This window comes from Lepus europaeus, chromosome 19 (assembly GCF_033115175.1).
Source record: "Lepus europaeus isolate LE1 chromosome 19, mLepTim1.pri, whole genome shotgun sequence".
Lineage (NCBI taxonomy): Eukaryota > Metazoa > Chordata > Mammalia > Lagomorpha > Leporidae > Lepus > Lepus europaeus.
Window position 1 is genome coordinate 13,326,328 of NC_084845.1, and position 24,810 is coordinate 13,351,137.

The window sequence follows — 24,810 nt, forward strand, 5'->3', positions numbered from 1 at the left end:
GGGAGCAGAGCCACGTGCCCAGGGCCTGGAGACAGGGCGGAGGTGAGGCCAGGGAGGCCAGGGGGCACCAGCCTGTGGGGCTTTCCGCAAGGTGAGAACTTTGCCCTTTCACCCAGAGCGAGCCGGGTGCAGCCGTGTTCATTACGTGGGCAACTCTGTGAGTCAGGAGCGCACACAGCCCTGAACCTATATCAGCATGTGCTTGGTGCCTGTTTCCTTCCTCTGAGTGGCTCCAAGGGGATGGGGGACTGCTGGTCCCCCCCACCCCCCCGCCTTTTAAAATATTTATTTATTTATTTATTTGAAAGTCACACACACACATAGAGACAGAGAGACCGAGACAGACAGAAATTCTTTCAATTGCTGGTTCACTCCCCAAATGGCCACAGTGGCTGGGGCTGGGGCCGGGAACAGGGGCTCCCACATGGGAGGTGGGGACCCAGGTGCTTGGGCCATCACCTGCTGCCTGCCAGGCGCATCAGCAGGAAACAGGATGGGACGTCTGGAGCAGCTGGGACTTGAACTTGTGCTGCGATGTGGGGTGTGGACCTCCCACGGGCAGCTGAGCCTGCTGCATCACCACACCTGCCCCTGGAGGATTCCTAGGCCTTAGCACAGTGGGCTGACTGTAACGGCCTTGAATACAGTGGTAGGTATTGGATACATATTTGCAGAATAGAGGAATGAATGAATGAATGAATGAGCTGAGTTCTGTTATTCTGCTTTACAAATGAGGAAACCGGGCGCAGCCAGGGCCAGTCATCTGTGACGTGTGTGAGCCACACTCTGAACCGCAGCCAGACAGCTGCCACTCACATAGACAAGGGCTGGTCCAAGTCTCTGACTTTCTCTTTAAGATGGCTTCGAATTCCTTTGAGATGCAGACTGACAGCTCGGAGCCAGGAACTCCAGTTCAGGTCTCCCACAGGGGTGGCAGGAACCCAGCCACTTGAGCCAACACTGTTGCAACCCCGGGGTGTGCATTGGCAGGAAGCTGGTGTCAGGAACCAGGCCCAGGTATGGGACCCAGGTACTCCACTCTGAGACGTGGGCATCCTACTAGACCAAACGCACACCCCAAGTCTCTGACTTTCAACTTCCTTCTCTTAGCCCTGCTTCTGCCTTGGAAGCGGCAGTCTCCCATGGCTTGAAAGCGTCAGATCTCCCGACAGGAGGGTGGACACTCACTGCTACAGCCCCAGCACCCCATGTAGGGCCTACATTCAGAAAGTCAGTGAATGGAAGGTCAACGTGTCCGCTAGGATTCTTTGGTTGAGAGCAACAGACCTCATCATGGAACTAAGGATCCCATCTTTTTTTTTAGGTCCTCTGTGAAAGAAAAGAAAAATCCCAGGGAAGGACCCTGATTGGTCCAGCCTGGGTCCTGCCCTGTCTCTAAGCTAATCACTGTGGCCAGGGGGCGGGACCACATACAGAATGTCAGCTTTCAATGGTCACATGCAGCTAGGACCAGGGAGTACCAGCCATTCATCTGAGAGTGGTGTTGGGGGGGTCCTGTTTGGGGGTACTAGGGAGCCTGTGGTGCAAGGGAAGGAAGTCCTTCCTATAGTCACTCACCAGACAGTCCTGTCCTCTCCCGGGTCTGGGTGTCATGGAGCACAAGTCTGCAGATCCCCAGGCCCTCACTCAGAGCCCGCCGCATGCCACTCACTCCAGGTAGAAGGGCTCTTCCTCAGCTGTCTGAGGTTGAGGGAACCCCATTTCCTGCAGGGGCCCCATCTGGAGCGGCCAACACCGCCTTGGGCCAGTAGAACAGCTCTCAAGGCTCAGGGGCTTCTTGGGTCTCATCTCAGCTCCTTGCTGGGTGCCCTGTGGTGGTTTGTTACCATGGGGACCCCAGTCTCCCAACCCAACCTATGCACAAAAGGCGCCCCTCGGGACAGGGATTTGGTGCAGCCAATATGATGCTGCTTGGGACACCCACATCCCCTCCCAGAGTGCATGGTTAGAGTCCCAGCTCTTCTGTTTCCGATCCAGCTTCCTGCTAACACACCCCCAGGGGGCAGCAGATGGTAGCTCGAATACCTGGATCCCTGCCATCCCTGTGGGCAACCCAGATTGGCTCTGGACTCCTGGCTTTGGCCTAGCCCGGCCCTGGCTTCTGTAGGCTTTTGGTGAACAAACCAGTGGATAGAAAAGACCTCTCTGTCTCTCTCTCTTTCATATAAAGTAGGGAAAAAATGGCGCCCTTCTTGGAGCCTTTATGTGAAGCCAGGTATAGATTGAGTTCCTCTGCTGCAGATGCCCTACAAGGATATACGTAGTATGGGGGAAGGACCGCTATATCCTAAAGCTGTGAAATTTGTATTTATTAAATAAAAGCTTTCTAATCCTCCGCCTGTGGCCGGCACTCCGGGTTCTAGTCCCAGTTGGGGCGCTGGTTCTGTCCTGGTTGCTCCTCTTCCAGTCCAGCTCTCTGCTGTGGCCCAGGAAGGCAGTGGAGGATGACCCAAGTGCTTGGGCCCTGCACCTGCATGGGAGACCAGGAGAAGCACCTGGCTCCTGGCTTCGGATCAGCACAGCACACCAGCCATAACGGCCATTTGGGGGGTGAACCAACGGAAGGAAGACCTTTCTCTCTGTCTCTCTCTCTCACTGTCTAACTCTGCCTGTCAAAAATAAATAAATAAAAATAAAAGCTTTCAAAAACAGGATATATGTACCCCCAGTGTTCAGTGCAGGGGCCGTCTGGCCTGACCAAGATTGCTAGTCTAGGCCATGAGAAGTCTCACTCAGCCTAGTGCTGTGGCACAGCAGGTCAAGCGGCCACCTGCAGTGCCAGCATCCTGAGTCAGATGCCAGCTCCAGTCCCGGCTACTCCACTTCCGACTCAGCTCCCTGCTAGTGCACCTGGGAAAGCAGCTGAAGACAGTCTGAGTGCGTGGGCCCCTGCCACCCATGTTGGGAGGCCCAGATCTCCGTCCAGGCTCCTGACCTGGCCTGACCTCTGGGTCCACCTGGGGAGTGAACTAGCAGATGGAAGATCTCTCTCTCTTTCTCTGTAATTCTGCCTTTCAAATAAATAAATAAGTAACCTTTTTTTAAAAGAAACATCTCATTTAAAATTATTTCTTTATTAGAGAAAGAGAGAGAGAGAGAGAGAGAGAGAGAGAGAGAGTCACCCATCTGCTGGTTCACTCCTCCAATACTGCCAAAAGCCAGGATTGGGCCCAGCCGAATCTCGGAGCCAGGCGCTCAGTCTGGATCTCCCACGTGGGCGGCAGAGACCCAGCTACTTCTGTCCCCACCTGCCGCCCCCCAGGGTATGCATTAGCAGGAGCTGGAGTTGGGAGGACCACTGGATGCTGAACCAGGAGCTCTGACTTGGGCTGTGAGGGTCTTCCCCGGCGTCTTGACCACCAGGCTGACGCCTACCCTTAAGGTCCCATTTTTAATCCTGGAGATCTAGTTGCCTTGTCCCATAAGAAGGCTGCTGAGATGGGGCCACCAGGCCTGAGGCTCCAGTGCCCCCTCGAGAGGGGTGATCTTTCCCCAGCAGAGGCCGTTAGAAGGTTGGTAACTCCCTCTGCAAGGTTGGCAGCAGTCAACAGTGGGTGCAAACCCCTGAGCTCAAAACCCGGAGTGGGGTTGGCGCTCTGGCACAGTGGGCTAAGCCATTGCTTGCAATGGTGGCATCCCATAGGGGTGCTGGTTCGAGTTCCGGCTGTTCTGCTTCCAATCCGGCTCTCCGCTAATGCACCTGGGAAAGCGGTAGAAGATGGCCAAGTCCTTGGGCCCTGCATCCACGTGGGAGACCTGGAAGAAACTCCTGGCTTTGGATCGGCCCAACTCTGGTTGTTGCGGCTGTTTAGGGAGTGAACCAGTGGACGGAAGACCTCTCTGTCGTTCAAATCAGTACAACACAGCCGCAGCACACTGTCAATGTGCCTGCACTCCTACACTGCCTCTCTTTAGGTACTTCCACTTCGCAAATAAATCGTATTCCTGTGCTGTTAAAAAAATAAAAACAAAACAGACCCTGAGGGACTGGCCAAGGTTGGGGCGTCTCCTTGCCAAAGGCAGCCCTCTGCTCCGAGGCCGGAGTTGGGGTGGGGGTACGCGTGGCCCCGGGATTCTGAGGGTGTTCACTGGACAGCCCTGCCGCCTCCCCGGCTCCAGCCTCGCGAGAAACACTGCAGCGGACATCTCTGGAGAACCTCCCTTTGAGACCCAGGGGAGGAAGTTCTAGCACGTGTCACCCAGCAGTGTGACGGCCTGGCGTAGGGAACGTGGGCATGGTCACGCTTTGCTGGATGGCGGCGTCTGTGAAAACGCGCTGTTGGCATTTGTCACCGTGCAAACGTCACGGAGCGTCCCTGGTGGCACAGCACCTGCACGTCGAGGCTATGTGGAACAGTCCACTTATTGCTCCAGGCTACAGCTCCGGACAGCGCATCACGTACTGAGCATTGTGGGTAAGTGGAAGCGCGTGAGGGACACGGTGTCCTGGGTGATAGGAATTCCCCCGTCCATCACCACCCCACGGGACCACCAATGCACGTGGGGCCCGTCACTGGCCGAGCCATCAGCCTGTGGCTCGTGATTTGGCTTCGTTTGACCATAGAGATAGAGGGCCGCTAGCCCCCTGGGATGGCCATCTCTAGCCCTGCTCCTTGTCACCTGCAGGTGGGCCCGGGACCCTCCATCGCCACTTGGCATCACCCAGCCCCTGGTTTTCCCGTCTGCCAGGGACAAGGCTGTGTCTCATTCCCCCTCCCCCATATTTCGTTCTGAAAACATTTAAGCACACAGAAGACATGAAGGGATTTTACGGAGAGCACCCACATAATTGTTTTAACTGCTATCTCTGATTACGAATGATTTTGAGCACATTTGCTGATTCTTGGTTTTTTTTTTTTTTTCTTTCCTTTTTCCCCTAGGCTGTTCCATGTTTTCGGCACAGAGGCAGCCACATGGCGAACAATCCTGTTCCCTAGGCCGGGCTTCCTCTCAGCTCCCCACTGGACCGCACCAGCCGCTAGGATGGTCAGGTGCACTGGCAGGTGGCGAGCCAGTCACTTCCCGAGTCTCCTGAAATTCCGTTCACGTCTTTTTGGGGTGTGAGTGGCCGTCCGGCTGACTTATAAGGATTCTTTGATATTCTCAATATTATTCATTTATCAGTTTCAGAAACAACGAGTATCTTTTCTTTCACCTGCCCATTCGTTTCTGTTCATAGCTGCTCTATTTGAAAAGCAGAATGACAGAGTGTGTGTGTGGAGGGGGAGAGATGGCTTCTACCCACCTGTTCACACCCCAGATGGCCACAATGGCTGGTGCTGAGCCAAGCTGAAGCCAGGAGCTCCATCCAGGTCTCCCACGTGGGTGCAGGGGCCCAGGTACTTGGGCCATCTTCTGCTGATTTCCCAGGTGCATCGGCAGGGAGCTGGATTGGAATTGGAGTAGCCAGGGTTGAACCAGCGTTCTGATCTGGGATGCTGGCATGGCAGGCAGCGGCTTAAACTGTTGTATCGCATTGGCCTCTCATTCCTTTTTTTTTTTTTTTTTTTTTATAAGCTGGAACACTTTTTTCCAACAGTTTATTATGAACAAATTCAAACATAAGTTGAAATAATACATGGTGAACAGCCATGTGCCTGCCACACGGATTCCACCATCCATACTTTCTGCTCTCCGGGTCACGCCCCTCACCCTCTATCCGGTCCACCACCATCCATCCAGGAGATTTTTTACATTTAAAAAAAAAACTTATTTATTTATTTGAAAGGCAAAGTTAGACAGAGAGAGGGAGGAAGATAGATAGAGAGAGAGAGTGGTGTTCTATCCACTGGCTCACTCCCCAATTGGCCACAATGGCTGGAGCTGGGCCAGGAGCCAGGTGCTTCTTTCCCAGTCTCCCACATTGGTGCAGGGGCCCAAGGACTTGGGCCATCTTCTACTGCTTTCCCAGGCCACAGCAGAGAGCTGGATGGGAAATGGAGCAGCCGGGACTTGAACCGGCACCCATATGGGATGACAGCACTGCAGGCAGCGGCTTTACCTGCTATGACACACTGCCGGCCCCTAAATATTCATTTTTAATTTATTTGAAAGATAGGTACATATTCAGATAGAGATCTTCCGTCTGCTGGCTCACTCCTCAAATGCCTGCAACGGCCATTCCCAACTGGCATCATTTTTTTTTTCTCAAGATTTATCTATTCATTTGAAAGTCAGAGTTACAGAGAAAGAGGGAGAGACAGAGATCTTCCATCTGCTGGTTCACCCCACCAGATGGCTGCCATGGCAGGGGCTCGAACTGACGCCCATAAGGGACTTCCGGCGCTGCAGGCGGTGGCTTTACCCACGGCGTCACAGCGCCGGCCCCTCACCTAGCATTTCCACCACTGGACACAGGCCTGCCCCCGGCATGTTTTGTAGTGCGTTTCAAAGTTAAAAGCCGCAGGTGGGAACACTTCCTCCAGATAGCTCAGTTAGCAAGGTGCTGTGCAGCGAATGGGGGTCCTCCCCCACCAAATGTGTTGCTGCTCTGAGCCCCGGTACTCCAGGGCTGGGAAAAGAGTTGCTGCATCTGAGACTAGTGGGGATGAGGCCCCCGGGAGCAGGCAACCCGTGTCCTTATAAGGAGATGGCATGTGGAAGCAGGGAGGTCGCCACCAGGCCGCCCACGCTAATGGTGCTGGCGACCTCCAGGGAGGGGCTGGCATGCGCACAGCGGTCAGGTCCCTGCTTGGGGCGCCCGCCTGTTCCTGGCTTACCGGCCAGCTTCCTGCTGGTGCACACCGTGAGAGGTGCCACCCATGTGGGAGACCCGCATTGTGTTCCTGGCTCTCAGCTGTGGCCTGGCCCAGCCCAAGCTGTCAGGGGCTCTCTGTGCTCCCCGATCCGAGGATGGACTGAGGGATCCTGTGATGTCACCCGTGGGAGAATCTCAGCAGCGTCCTCACACGCGGGGAGGCTAAGCTGGGGGTGGGGGTGGGGGCCCTGCCCGTCATCGTCATCCTTACTGTTGCCCCTCCCCCACACCGGGCTGGGAACTGCAGGAGGCCATCTCTGACCGCCCAAGGGCAGCCTAGTGCAGAGCCTCTGTCAGTGGGGGAGAGACAGATGGAGTGGGGTCAGCATGGAGGCCTACTCCAGCTCCCATGGTACGGGGGAGGGGGGGTGGGACTGAGGTTTCCTAGGGACTCCAGGCCCCCAGGCGCTGGGTGAGGGGAGCACCGAGGTGCTCAGGGCCTGGGGTGCAGGTACAGGGCAGTGTCCCCGCCCCAAAGCCTGGGGCAATCTTTCCTGGGTCTGAGGGGCCAGGAGCAGCCTTTGCAGGACAAAGACTGGTTTTTGGCGCCCTCTGGTGGCCAAACCCTTATGTTCCAGGGTTAGATGTGACCAAGGATGTAGACTTCCAGGATAATGGTTTGCTGTTGCCAAGACAAGAGTGACAGCAACAGCAGGCAGCAGGGCCCCAGGAGGTCAGAGCAGAGACTTCTTGGTTTCTGGAAAGGTGAGGGGATCAGGATGCAAAAGGACTCACCCACAGTCAGATGCCCCCTCTTCTAGGAAGACCTCTTTGATTGCCAGGCTGGGCTGGGAGTCTCCTCTGGGACCCCACTGCCCCCTCTACCTTCCCCACCACAGCCCTGAGCTCTCTCCCTGTGCATCCCAGCCCAGCCCCCACCCCTCTGCCTGTACCTGCCCCATCCTGGCCTTGACCCCTTTGCCTGTGCCTCCCCGTCGCAGCCCTGACCCCTGGTGATGGCACTGTCACCCACTGGACAGTGAGCTTAAGGCCGCATCCGGGGCCATCCGCATCACTGCTCTGTCCTTGGCAGACCTGGGGACCGTGATCCTCCAGCATCGCAGCTTTCTCTCCAGGCTCTCCGTGCTCAAGGTTTCCTTAGTACATCATCCCCAGTTCAGGTTGTCCAGGACACAGCCCAGGGCCACCTACTCTCTCCCTGCTGGCTGCCTGCCTCCCGATGATGCACGGTGGGGAGGGGTGTGGGTACAAGCACTCATTTGTTGACTTAACAAACGACTTTGAGCACCTAGGATTTGTCACGCGCTGTTCTAGGCACTGGGGCGATAGCAATGATTGGACCAACAGTCCCTTCCCCCACAGAGCTGACGTCCTAATGGGTGGAGACCGACAATGAACTCAAATAGCCCTGTGCTAGGATAGCAGACATATAATATGATGGATATGTAGTATAATAGCCAACTCTGACTGGTGTTTAAGGGGACAGACACAGAGGCTGCTTTTTTTTTTTAAGATTTATTTATTTATTTGAAAGTCAGAGTTAAACACAGAGAGGAGAGGCAGAGAGAGAGAGAGAGAGAGAGAGAGAGAGAGAGAGAGAGAGAGAGGCCTTCCATCTGTTGGTTCACTCCCAAGCTGGCTGCAACAGCCAGAGCTGTGCAGATCTGAAGCCAGGAGCCAGGAGTTTCTTCTGGGTCTCCCACACGGGTGCAGGGGCCCAAGGACCTGGGCTATTTTCTACTGCTTTCCCAGGCCATAGCAGAGAGCTGGATCGGAAGTGGAGCAGCCGGGACTTGAACTGGTGCCCATATGGGATGCCGGCACTGCAGGCGGAGGCTTTACCTACTACACCACAGCACTGGCCCCAGAGGCTGCTATATCAGCTGGGGTTGTCTCTGGGGATGCGACACTTAATCAGAGGCCCGAATAAAGTGAGGGATGGAGTCACGCAGGAGGTGTGTGCATTGGGGGAGGGGGTGGAGGAGCAATCCAGGAAGAAGGAGTAGCAAGTGCAGAGGCCCTGTGGCTGAAGTGGGAGCACAGGGAGGCTGGTGGGGCTGGAGCCAGATCGCCCAAGTGATGGAAGGAGGAAGACGAGGCCAGAAACCCAGCACAGGTCGGGGACAGAGGAGGGCTTTGGAGGCAAAGTGAGGACTCCACATGGCTCCGAAGGTGAAAGCAGCCAGGGGAGATTTTAGCCAGAGCGTCTGCGTTTTAGACAGCTGTCTGCCGCCGTGGGAACAGACTGGGGGGCAGCTGGGAGAGCAGCGATGGAGCCGCTACCATGATCCATGCAGGGACGATGCTGGACGGGGGATGGGGTGGGGGCTGGATCTGCCCTGTGAATTGTGGAGAGAGCAGGATTTGCTGGTGGGCTTGGGTGTGTGTGTGCGTGCGCATGTGAAAAAGAGGATGATTGATTGCACTTAGGAGAGAATCAGCTGCCCACACGGTCCTACAGGAGGAGGGTCCTCGCCCCCCCCCCCCACTCTGCCCCAGCTACGTCTTCCTACTCAGCTCTGCACAAAGCACCTGTGCCCGCCTCAGGGCCTCTGTGCGCTTCCCCTTGTCATGTGTGGCTGGCAACTTTTCAGGGCTCAACTCAAAAGTCACCCGCTCTGTGCAGCCACTCCTCCAAACCAAACTATTTTTTTAAAAAGAAGATTTATTTATTTATTTATTTATTTATTTATTTATTTATTTGAAAAGCAGAGTTATAGAGAGGCAGAGAGAGAGAGAGAGAAGTCTTCCATCCACTGGTTTACTCCCCAGATAGCTGCAATGGCTGGAGCTGCACCAATCCAAAGCCAGGAGCCAGGAGCTTCTTCCGGGTCTCCCATGCAGGTGCAGGGGCCCAAGGACTTGGGCCGTCTTCTACTGCTTTTCCAGAGCTGGACAGGAGTGGAGCAGCCGGGACTTGAACCGGCGCCCATATGGGATGCTGGCACTGCAGGCAGTGGCTTTACCTGCTACACCACAGCGCCGGGCCCCCAAACTAATCTATTTTAATTCCTTATAGCACTCAGCATTCTCTGAAATGATCTCTTTATTATTATCATTTTAAAATCGTCTTTCTCCACTAGAACGTCAGCTTCCTGAGAGCAGCGACTTGACTTCGGTCGCTGCTGCGTTCCCAGTGCCTGGCACAGGCAGTCGATACACGAACAAAGGCACTGGATGAGCCCCCATGTTGTCAGAGACTGGCTTACACCGAAGAGACGCCCCGATAAGTAGACTCAGACAAGAATCCGCCGCAGATCCTGGGGACATCCACAGACCCCAGGGGGACTCAGAACCACCCGGGAATGGAGAGCCCGGGCCGGGAACAGAGCACCCCCCGGGGAGGGGGAGAGGATGCTCCGGGAGGAGCCCCGCCCCGCCCTGTATCCCCGGCAGCCAATGGGCGCGCGGTCCTCCTGACGCCCCCTGGGACGTGTAGTCCGGGCAGGGGCGCCCTCGGGCGCCGCCGCGCGCCCCTAGACTCCACGTCCCGTCGTGCGCCGGGAGGCGCGGGGATTGGCCGAGCCCCGCCCCCGGCCCGCCCCGCTCGGCTCGCGCCGCAGCCCCAAGAATGAATGAAATCGTAGCGCGCTGGGCGGCAGAGCGGGCGGCGCAGGCCGGGCTGGGCCCGCGCGCGGCGGCAGCGGCGCCCCGGGCCGGAGGCGGCCCAGCCGAGCGGGCCATGGCTACCGCCATTCAGAACCCGCTCAAGTCGTGAGTGTCCCCGCTGTCCCGACCCGGGTCCGGAGTCCCCGCACCCCGGCCCTTCCTCCGCCCTCCCTGGGGCTGGGGAGGGGGACCCAGCGCGCGGATGGTAGTGGAATGGGGGTCCCCCCACGCGCCCCCGTGCCTCTGAGGGCTGTCACCCTTTGCAGCCCTCCCCGGGGGCTGGGCACGGGAGCCCCTCCTGGGTCGCGGGGGCGCCTCTTCTTTGTCGCTGTCAGTGAAGGAATGTGGCGCGGGCTGGGGGTGGGGGCTTCCCTCCCCGCCTCCATCTGCTGCGCGGTGTCTCTGGGGGCGGCGGGCCCGCCCCGGAGCGGGCTGGAAGCGCGAACGCCCAAGTCCGGACCTGAGTCTCCGGGGTTCCCACCACCCCCTCGCCCCTCGCCCGAGCATCTTTCTCTACACCTCCTCCGCCTTCTCCGCGACCCCGGCGCTGCTGGCCTCGGGGTGGGGGCTCGGAGGTCGGGGGCCCCCGGTCGAGTCCCCTTTGCTCCCCGGGTCCCCGGCACCCAGAAGCCCCGACGCCACGATCGCCTGGGGCCGCGGCTTCCCTCCTCTCCCGGCCCGTGCACCTCCAGCCCGAGCATCGCGGCTCCGCTCGGGAGGGCTGCGCCTCCGTCTCGGGGGAACCCCTGCCTTCTCCACGCCCGCCTCCCTCCGGCTTCCTCCCGGCCCCGTGGCTTGGGATCAGGACGCCCGGGTCCGAGCCTGGCGCCTGGCGTCCCTCGCCCTCTCAACCTCTCTCTCTCTGGTTCCCTCCTCGGAATCCAGGACTCCTGGGTCCTGGCGCCCCCCACCCCCTTTCCCAGGCGGTGACAGCAGCTCTGAGTGGCAGGCGCGCGGCCGCTCCCGCCCTCTCTCCCCTCCCCCTCCTCCCGGGCCTGGTGGAGGAGGCGGAGGGCGAGCGCCTGGCGGCGCCGCACAAAGGGGCTGGGGCTACCTCCCCCACCCTGCCCCCAAGCCCCAGCGCTCGCTGCCTTGACCTTGAGCGCGGAGAGCTGGGGGTGGGCGAGTGCACCCCTCCTAATGAGGACTCTGTATGGTGGCTGGACCGCTGGCCCCCCCAGTTGTTGGCCCCTGGTTTCCGGGTTGGGGGTGCCAGGTGGCAGAGTAGGGTTTGTGCAGGGGCCGGGACTTAGCAGCACGCACCTGCTGTGCGGCTTTGCTCTGAGCAGAGTCAGTGAGAGGTGGTGCGTGGGGGTGGCAACTGCTTGTTCCTCTCCTGCCCCAAGGCATGCACACAGACAGACCCAAGAGGGACACCCCCAAACTGGCAGGCAGGGAATGGGGCTCCTGTGCAGTCACGGGATCCACAGGCCCTCAGGGCCCTGGCTCCGCCCCTGGCTCAGGCCCTGGGAGGAATACTAGGAATAGGGTGCCCCTCCTTGCAGGTGCCCTCCTTTGCAGGGGCCTGGAGGCCAAGGTCAGCCACGGGGGCAGGCCAGTGCCTTTCCCCTGGGGAGTTCAGAACCCAGCTTGAGCCGTTAATTCTCTCACCCTGAGCCTCAGTGTTACCGTTTGTGAACTGGGGACTACGGCAGGTTTTAACTGCCCGGGAGTGAGGCTGTAGCGAGGCTTAAACACGGCGATCGCTGCAAAGCCGTCGGTGCGGAGCCTGACCCTGGCTGAACGTAGCGATGATTAGTCCAATCAGCACTGCTTCATCAGTACTGATCAGTAACGACTTCTCCTGGGGGCCAGCACCCACTTAGGGCTGGGAGCTCGTGGGCGGGGAGGGGTCTGAGGGTGACTGGTCAGGCAAGGGCCAGCCTGGGTCTGTGGGCTCAGATCCCACTGGTGGGCCAGGACCTCTGGGAGGTGACCCGGTCTCCACACCCAGGCCCCACTGGGTCAAACTGAGTGCGCTGGGGCGGGGCCACAGGCGGCTGGTCAGGCTGTGGCTGCAGGTGTGGGGAGCAAGAGTGCTGAGCCTGGGTCTGGGGGGCAGGGTCATGGTGGGTCAGGTGTCTGGTGGCCACTAAAGGAGCCTGGAGGCCGGAGTGAGCTAGGGGTGCCAGCGCGTCCCACTTAGTCCTCTGAGCAGATGTGAGTCAGACACCCAACCTCCCCGTGGCGGCTGGTGGAGGGGCGGGTCAAGGCCTTACCTGGCCTAGATGGAGGAGTTTATGGAGGGACTAGAAGTGAGTGTGTGTGTGTGTGTGTGTAGGTGACCACGAGTTTGGGAGGCCTTGAGTGGATGTCTCTCAAGGAGGAGAGGACCAATTGACAAAGGAGGTGAAGACGCCTGCCCCGTCTGTGCGCTGGAGCGCCCCCTGGTGGACAAGGGGTGTGCAGGCGTGTTTATTTCCCTCAGCCCCTCAAACCAGGGTGCTCTTGGGGGGGATGCGTGTGCGTGTGCGTGTGCGTGTGTGTGTAGAGATAGAGACAGAGAGATAAACGGGAGAATGTGCCTCAGTGTGTCAGCTCACCTTCTAAGCATTCCTTGGGGTCGATTGAGTGTGTGTGTGTGTGTGTGTGACCCAGGAGGTGAGGCCCACTTGGGGATCAAAGTCTGGGTGCATGGGTCCTTCCCTCGTGGCCTGGCCCAGCAGTCCCAGGGGCTGAGGGCATGTAAGGTCACTTCCCTGTGACCACCTGATTCCTCATCTGAAAGACAGGAACGAAATAGGATTAACTCAGGACAGAGCTGTGCCTGCCTCGTGCTCAGTGGTGCTGAGGAGCACCTGTGTGCAGGCATGATTCATTCATTCATTTTTTTTTTTTTTGACAAGCAGAGTTAGACAGTGAGAGAGACAGACAGAGAAAAAGGTCTTCCTTTTTCCCTTGGTTCACCCCCCAAGTGGCTGCTACGGTTGGCGCGCTGCACGGATCCAAAGCCAGGAGCCAGGTGCTTCCTCCTGGTCTCCCATGTGGGTGCAGGGCCCAAGGACCTGGGCCATCCTCCACTGCCTTCCCGGGCCACAGCAGAGAGCTGGACTGGAAAAGGAGCAACTGGGACAGAATCCGGCGCCCCGACCGGGACTAGAACCTGGTGTGCTGGCGCCGTAGGCAGAGGATTAGCCTAGTGAGCCGCAGCACTGGCTCATTCATTCATTTTTTAAAAAGATTTATTTATTTATTTGAAAGGCAGAGTTACAGACAGAGGGAGAGACAGAGAGAGAGAGAGAGGTCTTCCATTCACTGGTTCACTTCCCAAATGGCTGCAATGGCCAGAGCTGGGCTGATCCGAAGCCAGGAGCCAGGAGATCTTCTGGGTATCCCACGTGGATGCAGGGGCCCAAGGACTTGGGCCATTTTCTCTGCTTTCCCAGGCCATCGCAGGGAGCTGGATCAGAAGTGGAGCAGCCAGGTCTTGAACCAGCACCCATGCATGATTCTTTCTAAGAGTGATCACTCTTTTACTTCTTTTAATAAATAATTTTAAAGGATTTATTTATTTGAAAGAGAGTGACAGAGAGAGAGAGAGATGGGGGGCAGAGAGAGAGAGAGAGAGAGAGAGAGCGAGCTTCCACCCACTGGCTCACTCCCCAAGTGGCTACAACAGCTAGGTCTGGACCAGGCCAAAGCCAGGAGCCAGGAGCCCCACCCTGGTCTGCCACAGGGGTGCAGGGGCCCAAGCACCCGGGCCACCTCCATTGCCTTCCCAGGTACCTTAGTGGCAGGGAGCTGGATCAGAAGTGGAGCAACTGACTCTCAGATAAGAGATGCTGGAGTCACAAGTGGTGGCTTAAGCCACTGAGCCACAACACCGGCCCCACCATTTTACTTCTTAGTGCACGTCAGATCCTCTTCCTGAAATGAGTTTATCGAGTACTCATTATCTGCCAGGTACCTCTTCAAAAAATTTTTTTTTACTTAAAAAATAAAATTTATTAGAGAGAGAAAGGGAGAGAAATAGACAGACAGAGAGATCTTCTATCTGCTCGTTCACACTATAGGAGCCTGAACCAACTGGGTCTGGGCCAGGCCCAAGCCATAAGCCCAGAACTCCATCCAGGTCTCCCTCGTGCATAGCAGGGACCCAAATACTTGAGCCATCCACCTGCTGCTTCCCAGGGTGTGCGTTGGCAGGAAGCTCTAACGGAGAGTGCAGCCAGCTCCCGTATGGGTATGGGTGTGAGGATGGGTATGGGTGTGGGTATGGGTATGGGTATGGGTGCTGGCGACCCAAGAGGTGTCTTAACTGCTCTCCCAAACTCCCTCCGCAGTCACGTCCCCTTTAAAACACCCACATCAACCCCACAACCATCCGATCCGGCATCGTGCGTATTTTTATTGATGCGAAAACCGAGGTCCAGAAAGCTTGTCATTTGCCCAAGGCCCAAAGGGCACGGCCAGCGAGAGGTGTGGTTACCGGTCCCCGCCAGAACTGAGCAGGGTGGGTGGGGTGCCGGCCCCGAGTGGGGTGGGGTCGGGCTCTCCGGAGCCCGCGGGGTCTAGGGACGGGCGCCCGAGGTGTGCCTACTTCTCGGCGTTGACGTGGGAGTGCGCGAGGCTGTGTGTGCCAGTGTGAGGCTGTGCACGTGAGACGGGGAGGTGTGTAGGACGGAGCGCGTGCGAGCCACACTGTGCGCGCTCCGTGGGCCCCGCCTCCGCATCGCCGGTCGCCACGGGCTCGGGCCCGGGCCTGGGACTACAACTCCCAGCATGGCCCGCGCGGGCCCGCCCCGCCGCCGTGATTGGCTGCGGCCCGCGTGCTCCCGCCCCCCGGGAATGAATGGATGGGCGGCCTCAGCGCCCGCCCGACCGCTGGGAGGACCGACCCGGCGGGGACCTGCTGGGGGCAGGACCCGGGGAGCAAGATGGCCACGGTCATCCCCGGCCCCCTGAGGTGGTGCGGGCCGGCGGGAGGCGCGGGCGGGCGCGCGGGCGGGTCTGCGCAGGCATGTGTGCCTGTGTGTGCCTGTGTGTGCGTGTGTGTGTGGCGGCTGGGGGTGGGGCCGAGGGGGTGTCTGGGGGGTTGTCACCGGGTGCGGGGCTGCGCGGGGGTGCGAGTGTGCGTGACCGTGGGTCTCCGGCAAGAATGGTGTCCGGCGCGCTGCTCTGCAAGGGGCGGAGGGCGCGGGCCGACTCCGGTCCTCTCCAGGAAAGGGGTCATCGCCCCTGCCTCGCGACCCCCGGGTTTGGGAGAGGGGGAAGGGGCCTGGGGAACGGAGGGGCCTTGGTAAACTCCAGTGAAGTCCACACCACCTTTGTCTGGGATGTGGAGTGTGTGTGTGTGAGAGCGAGAGTTCTCTGTATGTGTGTGTGGCTCTGTCTGGATATGTGTTGGATTTCTTTTATTTTGCGCTGGGCATCTTTGGGTCTCTGAGCGCGTGTGCACCCCTCGGGGATGGCACCCAGGATCTAGTGTCCTGTGTTTGGGGAGCTGTAGGCAGGCATGCACTTTTCTGTAAATTGTTGTGTGATGTTGGGTGGATTTGATGTGTATGTGTGTGTGTGTGTGTGTGTCTTTGGCTAGGTGCTATTTTAGGTACCGAGTTCTACATCGTGCATATTTGTGTGTATGTGTGTACCTGTGTGAATCCGTGTGATTTCTTTGTATATTGTGTGTCTGGTGATGTGTGTGTGTGTGTGTGTGATTTGTGTGTCTGGATACTGTGGGTGAATGCCTGGGAGCCATTTGTCTTACAGTCTCTCTCTTTTGATATTTGTGCATCTGTGTGTGTCTGGGTGCACAAGTTTGTGTGTGTGTGTGTGCACGTGTGATGTGGCCTGGTCTACACTGTGAGTCTTTGTGGGTGGTTTGTTTGCGTTGTGTGTCTTTGGATACCTGACACATACTTGTGCACGGATCTGTCTCTTTCCACACCAGGTCACTTGGGATATGTGTGCTTTTCCGGGGATATCTGTGTGTGCACGTGTGTGAGATTTGTGATTCTCCTTTGTGAGTATTGAATCCGTCTCTTTGTGTGTGGAGCCCGTGTGAGTGTGTGATTCGTTTGGTTGTGTGTTCACGTATGGATGGGTCCTGGTGTATTTTTTGTCCGTTTTATATCGTGGGCATCTCCTGAGCTGGAGGCCTGCTTAAGCCCCAGACTGGGGGCCTCTTGGTGCCGTCCCCTCCCCCCGAGCTCGGGTCCAGGAGGGGCGAGGTGAGAGTGGACGGGGCGGCCCCGCGGCCCGGGGAGCGGGGCAGGGAGGCCCGGGGAGCGGGGCGGCCGGGAGCGGGGCAGGGCGGCCCCCGCTGACAGCCGCCCGCCCGCTGCCGCCCTCGCAGCCTAGGCGAGGACTTCTACCGCGAGGCCATCGAGCACTGCCGCAGCTACAACGCGCGCCTGTGCGCCGAGCGCAGCCTGCGCCTGCCCTTCCTCGACTCGCAGACCGGCGTGGCCCAGAACAACTGCTACATCTGGATGGAGAAGACCCACCGCGGGCCCGGTGCGCGCGGGAGGCCGGGCTGGGGCGGGGCGGCCGCTGTATGCGGGCGCTCGCTCACTCCCTCTCCCTCTCTCCGTCCTCCCCCACGGCTGTCTCTCCAGGTCTGGCCCCCGGACAGATCTACACGTACCCTGCCCGCTGCTGGAGGAAGAAGCGGAGGTTCAACATCCTGGAGGACCCGCGCCTGCGGCCCTGCGAGTACAAGATCGGTGCGTGCGCGCCCTCGCGCGGGTCCGGGCCGGTGTCCGGTGTCCGAGCGCAGATCTCCTTCCTCCTAGCGAGGGTCTGAACGGCAGGCCGGGTGTGGGCGTCCTGCCGCTATTCCAGAGGTGCTGCACTTCTCTCTGGGTCCTTGAACCCTCCACCCCCCACCCCGCCCGGCCCCTCGGTGTGCTGGAGGGCTTAGCCACACCTGGGAGGCTGTCTGAGCGCACAGGCTCTGTCTGGCCGGCTGGGTCTCCCTCTGCGGGCGCCCCGGGGACCCACTGGTAGCTCCTGTGTTCCGCAGTGGTCACCATGCTCTCCACCTGTGGCTGGGCTAAGGCTCCAGGTGCTCCCAAGGGGATCGGGAAGTTTCTTCCTTCCGCTGTGTGTCTGGCCGCCCCGCGGCTGCGCCCCTCTTGTCCTGGGAGTGTGCACGTGCTCCGGGGTACCTGGGAGCCTGTGGCTGGTGTCTGTGGAGCGGGCGTGTTCTGCACGCGTCAGCATCAGCACGTCCCCTCTTCGTAAGGGTGTCCGGCCACGCCAGCTTCTGGCCGTTTCTCTTCCCTGTCCCGGGGTATCCCAAGGTTTGTACGTAGCCACGAGTGTCGCAGCGTCCCCCGTGAGTGTCTGTCCGTGTGTGTGTGTGTGTCCAGCTCAGCGATCATTCCCGAGTGAGTCTACCTCCCCCAGGTGGGTCTGGGAGTAGCTGCTGGCCTGCCTCTCAGGACCTGCGGGTGCCATGTGTCCAGGAATATACGAGGGGCTGGCTGTATCTCTTAGGAGCGTTAGGGTGCAGTTGGTCTGCAGGGGTCGCTTGCTCTGTGCGACTGTCGCGGACAGCCTGTGTCTCCCCATGGGTGCCACTGCATCCCTTAGCGCGGTGTCTCTGTATCTCCGCTCGCCCAGGGGGTCCCAGGCCTGGCTGGGGTCTGCCCCGCGGGGAGCTAGGTGTTCGCGAGCGTCTGGTTGTAGGTCTGGGTGTGTGATGGTCCCACCGAGTCTTTCTGTGAAGTTTTCGGGGAGTACCCCAGGTTCCGGCCAGGTCCGCTCGGGAGCGTGGCAGGTGGGTGGGAGGGTGCGGCCGCGCCTTCCCCTTGCCCGGGCAGGCTGCGTGCGGGGTCGCCTCTGCCTTCCCGCAGACAGCACGGGCAGCCTCCCGCCTGACCCGTGGCCTTGTCCCCAGACTGTGAGGCGCCCCTGAAGAAGGAGGGCGGCCTCCCGGAGGGGCCGGTCCTCGAGGCTCTGCTGTGCGCCGAGACGGGGGAGAAGAAGATGGAGCTGAAGGAGGAGGAGGCCGCCCTGGACTGTCAGGTGGGGCTCCGCCCGCCTCGTGGGTCCCCTGGGGCCCTGGGCCAGGCCCATCTCCAGCCTTCCTGACCTCCTCTCTCTCCTTAAAAACACCAGAAGCCAGCAAGAGGGGAGGGAGAAGGGGCAGAAATAGACACAGAGAGAGGTCTTCCACCCGCTGGCCCACTCCCCAAGTGCCTGCAACAGCCGAGGCCGGGCCAGGCCGAGGCCAGGAGCCCGGAGCTCCACCTGAGCCTCCCACGTGGGCGGCAGGGGCCCAGGCACTGTGCTGGGGGCCGCTGAGTCCCGTGCTGGTGTACCCACTGTGCCACACGCCCACCCAGGACCTCCTCTGTTTTGGAAGCCCCTGACTGTGCCCCCAAGGTGGCGCCGGGCTCCCTACTTCCTCCACCCCAATCTTTCTCCTGCCGCTCAGAAACAGCAGTTGCTGGAGTTCCCGCATGACCTGGAGGTGGAAGACCTGGAGGACGACATTCCCAGGAGGAAGAACAGGGCCAAAGGAAAGGTATCACCCCCGAGCCTCTCCCCATCCCCACCCCGCGACAGCCCGGCCTGCTTGCTCCACCTGCACGGTGCTCAGACCCTGCCTCGAGCCTGACCGCATTCAACCCCCCTCCCCCCAGCAGCCTGAGGAGCAGGGGGTTTTAGACCCATTGCACAGAGGAGGAAACTGAGGCCCGTGTGCTTGCAGATGAGGGTATTTGCAAAACGGAGCTTGCATGACAGATTAGGGCTCGCTTCCTACCTGTACTACAGGTGAGGGGACCGAAGCCCAGCGAGGCCCAAGGCCCCACAGCTAGGAGGTTTTGCACAACTACCACGTGCCTTTAAGTCCCAGCGATGAAGGCCGCGCCCCCTGGCTCTCCCGGCCTTCACGCGTCACCGTGTCCCCAGGCATACGGCATCGGGGGCCTCCGGAAACGCCAGGACACCGCTTCCCTGGAGGACCGAGACAAGCCGTATGTCTGTGATAGTGAGTCCTCGGGAGAGGGAGAGACAGTGGGGCCCAGAGACCTCTGCCCCCACGGCCCTCTCCCTCCTGTGCCGCACCCGGGTCGGTGGGAGCGGGGGGAGTCTCAGGGCTTGGACAGAGTGGGGCGGTGTGACCCTGGAGGTCAGGGTGGAGGCGGCATGGGCCCAGGGGTCTCACCGCCCCCCTCCCCCGCCCCCCCTTGCTCGCTCACAGTCTGTGGCAAGCGGTATAAGAACCGCCCCGGGCTCAGCTACCACTACACCCACACCCACCTGGCCGAGGAGGAGGGAGAGGAGAACGCTGAGCGCCACGCCCTGCCCTTCCACCGGAAGAACAACCACAAACGTGAGCAGGCGGCCAGGTGGGGGGGGGGTGCACAGGAGACCCTTCTGGAAAACCTCCAGCACAGCGGCTCCCTCCCCCACCGGCCGTGGGGATGCGGGCTCTGGGGTTGCCATGGCAACCAACCATCTCCTTCGCTCCCGGCCGGCCGGGCGCAATATTTCTGGGGCTGATTTATTGTTTCAATTAGAGCTTGGGGAGGGGGTGAGAGATGACTCCCCTCCTTCCCTGCCTCCCTTCTCCCCCCCCCCCCCCGCTGGGCTTAGGCCAAGGGGCAGGGGCTGTGGCCTGGAAGTCCTTGGTGCCCGCCCATGCCAATCCCGTGCCAGTCTGACAGCTGAGCACTGGGGGAGGGGCGGAGGCTCAGCCCGACCAGGGCGGAAACCGCCTCCCACCCGCTCCTGGGAGACAGGGTGAGTGTCCTTGGCCCACGCGCGCCCCCCCATGCCGGCACCTGGGCATTGCTGCCCTGCACGTGGGTCTCCCTGCGAGTGCTGGGCGCCATCTGCTAGATGGGTGCGTGAGCCGGTGGCAGCGGCCCTCCCGAAAGCCGCGCCCCCCACATTCTTAGCGGTGAACAGGACAGGCTGGTCGCCTCGGAGTTGGGGGCCTGATCAGACTCACCTGCCCCCTCCCAGCTCTTGGCTACGGCCCCAGCCTGGGGCTGGGGCTGGGGGCAGGGTGAGACGGTGAGAGCCCCTCTCTCTGTCCCTCCCACCCCTAGAGTTTTACAAAGAACTGGCCTGGGTCCCCGAGGCACAAAGGAAACACACAGGTAGGGCTGCTCCCTGCGTGCGCCCCCCTCCCAGCGTGCTCCCCCTGCAGCCACCTTTGCCGGTGACCCGCCTGCCCCAGCCCAGCCCGCTCTGCTGTCTTTCAGCCAAGAAGGCGCCCGACGGCACTGTCATCCCCAACGGCTACTGCGACTTCTGCCTGGGTGGCTCCAAGAAGACGGGGTGTCCCGAGGACCTCATCTCCTGCGCAGACTGCGGGCGATCAGGTGACCCTGCCTGGGCGGAGATGACGGGTCCCAGCGCACCCCGGGCGCACGGGGGCGCTGCAGGGCCCTGGAGCTGACTTGGCTGCCGAGGACAGGCGGAGACCACTGGGGTCGCCGAGGCTTGGGGAATAATGGCATGTGGTTGGACGGCACTAGGGGAGTGCCATGTGCTTATCATGACACCGAGTGTAGTGAGAAAGGCATGTGGGTAGCGGAGTAATGGCTTGCCACTGCCCAGGGCCTGTGGCTTGCAGGCTGTGCCTGCCGCAGAACCGTGGCTAACGGAGTGTGGTTTCCCAAGATGGACTTGTGGGCAGGGGCCTGTCTGTGGTTGCCTCCACACGGTGGGTGGTGACCTGGGCTCGCCGCGGCCGTCTGGTAGAATGGGGTGTCCTTGTGCGGGCAGCAGGTGCGCTGGGTGTCAGCCCCCGGGCAGTGGGAACAGACTGGCACTGCACACCACTGTCAGTCACAGCTCGGCTGTGGGGTGTCGTGTGGAATGGGCCTTGGCTGCATGGAAGCAAGGTGTGGGGACCCAGCTGTGGCAGGCGGGGCTGATGTGGCCGCCACGTCACTGCGGTGAGCGGCTGTGGTTGTGGGTGACGGGACGTGGCTGCCTCAGCGCGTTGGTTAACAGACTGTGGTTGCCACGGTGTTGTGGGCGGTAGAAAGTGGTTGCCACAGCACTGTGGGTAATGGAATGCGGTTGCCATGGTATTCTGGGAGCAGTGTGGTTGCCATGGCGGCGGGGTAGGAGCCGGTGATGGCCACGGTAATGCTGCTTGCCATCCGGTGTCTGGGCACTGAGGGCAGGGCAGGGTCAGGGTCAGGCTGTGGACCACAGCAGCTCACTCCGGCCTAATGAGCGGGGGTCGGGGCTGAACCCTCTCCTTGCCAGGGGACGAGGCCCTCCTAACCGCACCCCGCCCTCGGCCCCCAGGACACCCCTCGTGTTTACAGTTCACGGTGAACATGACGGCGGCCGTGCGCACCTATCGCTGGCAGTGCATTGAGTGCAAATCCTGCAGTCTGTGTGGCACCTCGGAGAACGACGTGAGTGCCCGCCCACCTCCCCCGGGACACGCCCCCGCAGCCCTCCCTGCCTGGGCCTAAAGCCTTCCCGGGAGCCCCTGAGTGTGAACAGCAGTCACGTGTGTGCCTTGTTACTGGTAGCCCACGTCCTTTAGCTTGCCTGGCCCTTTCCCCTCCACACCTCCTCTCTGACCCCAAGGTAGGTGCCCTGGCTCCCACTGTGCAGAGAGGGGACATGGCCCGCCCAGGGCCGCCCGCTAGGACAATGGTAGCGCCTGGCTCCCAGGGCTCCCAGGGCTGCTACCCGCTCACCTCAAAGGACAGCGAGGTCGCCTTAGATGCACAGAGCGCAGGTGGCCTGCCGGCAGCCTGTGGGCGTCCCTGCCCGGCCACGAGTCCAAGGTGCCAAGACCTCTTGCAAGGGACTGCTTCCCCCCTGCCCCCGGGACCCGAGCCCCTGCCCCAGCCCCCCCACCCCGGTTTCTGGTGCCCGTGCCCCCAGGGTGCCAGCTGGGCGGGTCTCACCCCCCAGGACCAGTTGCTGTTTTGTGACGACTGCGATCGGGGTTACCACATGTACTGCCTGAGTCCCCCCATGGCGGAGCCCCCGGAAGGTGAGAGAAGAGGCAGGCGCGCGCGTGGGGGAGGGGGTGGCCGGGCCTGGGCCTCACTCTGTCCTCTGGCTGTCCCCGCAGGGAGCTGGAGCTGTCACCTCTGCCTTCGGCACCTGAAAGAGAAGGCCTCTGCCTACATCACCCTCACCTAGGCCTGGCTCTGCCTCTCCTGGGCCTCTGGGGTGGTGCTCGCCCACCTGCCTCTCCGGGTCCTCCTCTCGCCCTTGCCACCCAGATGTCCCACAGTGGTGGGGGGCCGGGCCGCCTCTCCCCTCTGTGCGAGCGGAATGTTGGCCCTGTGGGTTGGTGGGCCCAGTAGGGCCCCTCTCCCTGCCTCCCTCCCCATCCCTTGGCAAATGGGCACCAGGAACTTCCGCTCCCCTCAAAGCCATACCCCGCCTCTGGGCGGGCACAGTGGGGTGGATGCCAGCCAGGGGCTTGGACAGAGCCTTTTTCTAAAGAAAAAGACAAAAAGTTAAAAAAAAAAAAAAAAGAAATTAATATATACAGAGTCCGCTAAGGCCTGGCTGGAGGGAGGGGCACTGCTGAGCGCGTCCACTGGGCACCAGTCCCTGCCAGCTTCCTGTCTGGCGCCCCCTTCCCCCCCAGTTTCTGCAGCTGCAGCTGTCCCACCTCCCCACCCAAGGTGGGCACCATCCCCCCGTTGTGAGCACGCTGAGCGGGCATGGTGTCCACCCCTCCCGCTCCCGGTGCCCACCGTGGATACTGCATGATGTGAACCGTGGTTTTCCGAACTCTGTTCCCGCCCCTCCCTGACAGCCCTGCCCTGTGCCCACCACATGCCCGCCAGGGCTGGGGGTGGTGCCCGGCGGCGGGGCAAGGCGGGTCCCTGCCCAGCGCCTGCTGGAATGAGAAGCACAGACTGCAATGGACTCGTTCTCCCCCTCCCCGGCCCCCCTCCCCACCCGGCCAGGCCGGGCTGCCCCTGCTGCCCTCGCTGGCCATTTTGGGGATGGCGAGGGGGTGTGGTTGTTTCTTGTGGTTGTGTGTGTTTGTCGTTCGGGTTTAAAAAAAAAGGGAACTTGAGACTGCAAACGGGGGAGGTGGTGGGCTTGGGGGGTCTCCCCCCCATCCAGGAGCACCCCTCCTTGTAAAGAGTCTCCTTTATTGCCTGCCTCTGCTGTGAATTAACTTGTTCTGTGTATTAAACCGGGCCTGACCCCTCTGCCACGACTGCCTGTTCTCCAGCCTGCTTTGGGGTGTCACCAAGACGGGGATGGGGGGCCCTCGCTGGGGGAGAAGCAACTGAGCCGGCCCCTCCGGCTCCTCTTCCCCCGCACCCGCCCCTCTCTGGCTTTGTCCCAGCTCCTCCCAGCCTAGCCGGAAAGGAGAAGGGGGATGGGGTGGAGGGGGCTCCCACCCAGCCAGCTGTGGTTGCCCTGGCAACGGGCTGCTGCAGCTGCAGCGGGAGGTAGCCAGGAGGGAGGTGACAGGGGCTGGGGGATGGGGATCCAGAGGTGTCACTCAGACTGGCCATCACTTGGGGCTCCCTGACCTGGGTGTGGGGCAAAGCGAGCGAGAGGAGACGTTAGGGGTGGGCAGAAGGAAACATCTAGGCTCAGGGTGATACATCAGGAGAAAGACTGAGGTTTAGGGGTATGTGTGGGGGGAGAGTGAGGGAGAAGCGGGCCACAGACCATCAGGGGAGAGATGAGGAGAGTTCCACACTTACTGAGAGAACCAGACAAAGAGCAGGAGGGAGAGGAGGAGAGCCACGGGGATTGAGAGAGGCAGAGCGCCAGCAAAGAGACAGCGATGGAGTGGGGAGAGGAAATCAGTCATAAAAACTCGCAGACAAGCGGGCGGGCTGTAGGTGAGGGGCGGCCCGGACCAGGGGAAGAAGGGGGAGAGAGGAGCCAGGGCAGACAGACATGTGGACTTCGTGGGAGAGACAGGCACAAATAATTTAGGGGAACAAGAAAATCTGGGAAGAGCCGAAGGTCTGAAGGGGATTCAGGAGTGGGCTAGAGCTGAGCGGGGAAGCAGCGCGGGGCCGGGGAGGGCCCAGGACGGGCAGAGGAAGTTGAAAACTGGGCCAAGATGGAGAAGGGCAGTCCAGGCGCGGCCAGGGGCTGGCGCGTGCGGGCTGCGGGGTGTTGGAGGTGGCTCCCGGGCGGGAGCCAGGAGAGGATGTGAGAACAGCTTGTTCTGAGGTTTCCCTCCCCCTTCCCCCGGGTGGGTGGGGGCAGGGTGGCAGGGCTTGGGGATGGGGCCTCAAGGGGGCGGAGACTGGGAGAGTGTCAGGACAGCTCTAGAATTTTTAGGAGACCTGTGCATGGCTGGCCCTCCTCCTCGAAATATAATCCCCACGCCTTCTGGAAAAAAAAATTTGGCAGGGAGGGTCTGAGTCAGAGAGGCAGCGGGTACGAGCTCAAAGATGGAAAACTCAGCGACAGGTAAACGGGTGAGGAGGCTCACAAGGGCCCCTGCACCTGGCCAGAGAGGCTGGGCCACCGCCCAGACCCCTGTGGAGCCAGGGTTTCCACAGGGATTCCTGATTTCAAATCAGTTG

The 24,810-nt window shown here is 60.5% G+C and overlaps 1 protein-coding gene and 1 non-coding gene across 8 annotated transcripts; one reads left to right on the top strand and one right to left on the bottom strand.

The window, feature by feature from the left end:
- Positions 1 to 4,900: 4,900 nt before the first annotated feature.
- Positions 4,901 to 5,025, bottom strand: LOC133748958 (small nucleolar RNA SNORA65). Its single transcript, XR_009864551.1, has one exon. It is a non-coding gene; the product is annotated as a small nucleolar RNA SNORA65 (small nucleolar RNA).
- Positions 5,026 to 10,421: 5,396 nt separating this feature from the next.
- On the top strand, positions 10,422 to 23,466 carry DPF1 (double PHD fingers 1). 7 transcript variants are annotated; one of them, XM_062176083.1, is made up of 12 exons: positions 10,422 to 10,453; positions 16,644 to 16,804; positions 16,906 to 17,013; positions 18,192 to 18,319; positions 18,732 to 18,821; positions 19,211 to 19,289; positions 19,503 to 19,634; positions 20,356 to 20,406; positions 20,512 to 20,631; positions 21,572 to 21,684; positions 22,166 to 22,277; positions 22,359 to 23,466. In XM_062176083.1, exons 1-12 carry the CDS (start codon positions 10,422 to 10,424, stop codon positions 22,427 to 22,429), a joined length of 1,197 nt encoding a protein of 398 aa, XP_062032067.1. In that variant the 3' UTR covers positions 22,430 to 23,466. The 7 variants fall into 7 exon arrangements, with proteins under 7 accessions (XP_062032067.1, XP_062032071.1, XP_062032073.1 ...); XM_062176087.1 differs by having other exon boundaries at positions 22,196 to 22,277; XM_062176089.1 differs by having other exon boundaries at positions 22,202 to 22,277.
- Positions 23,467 to 24,810: the final 1,344 nt, after the last annotated feature.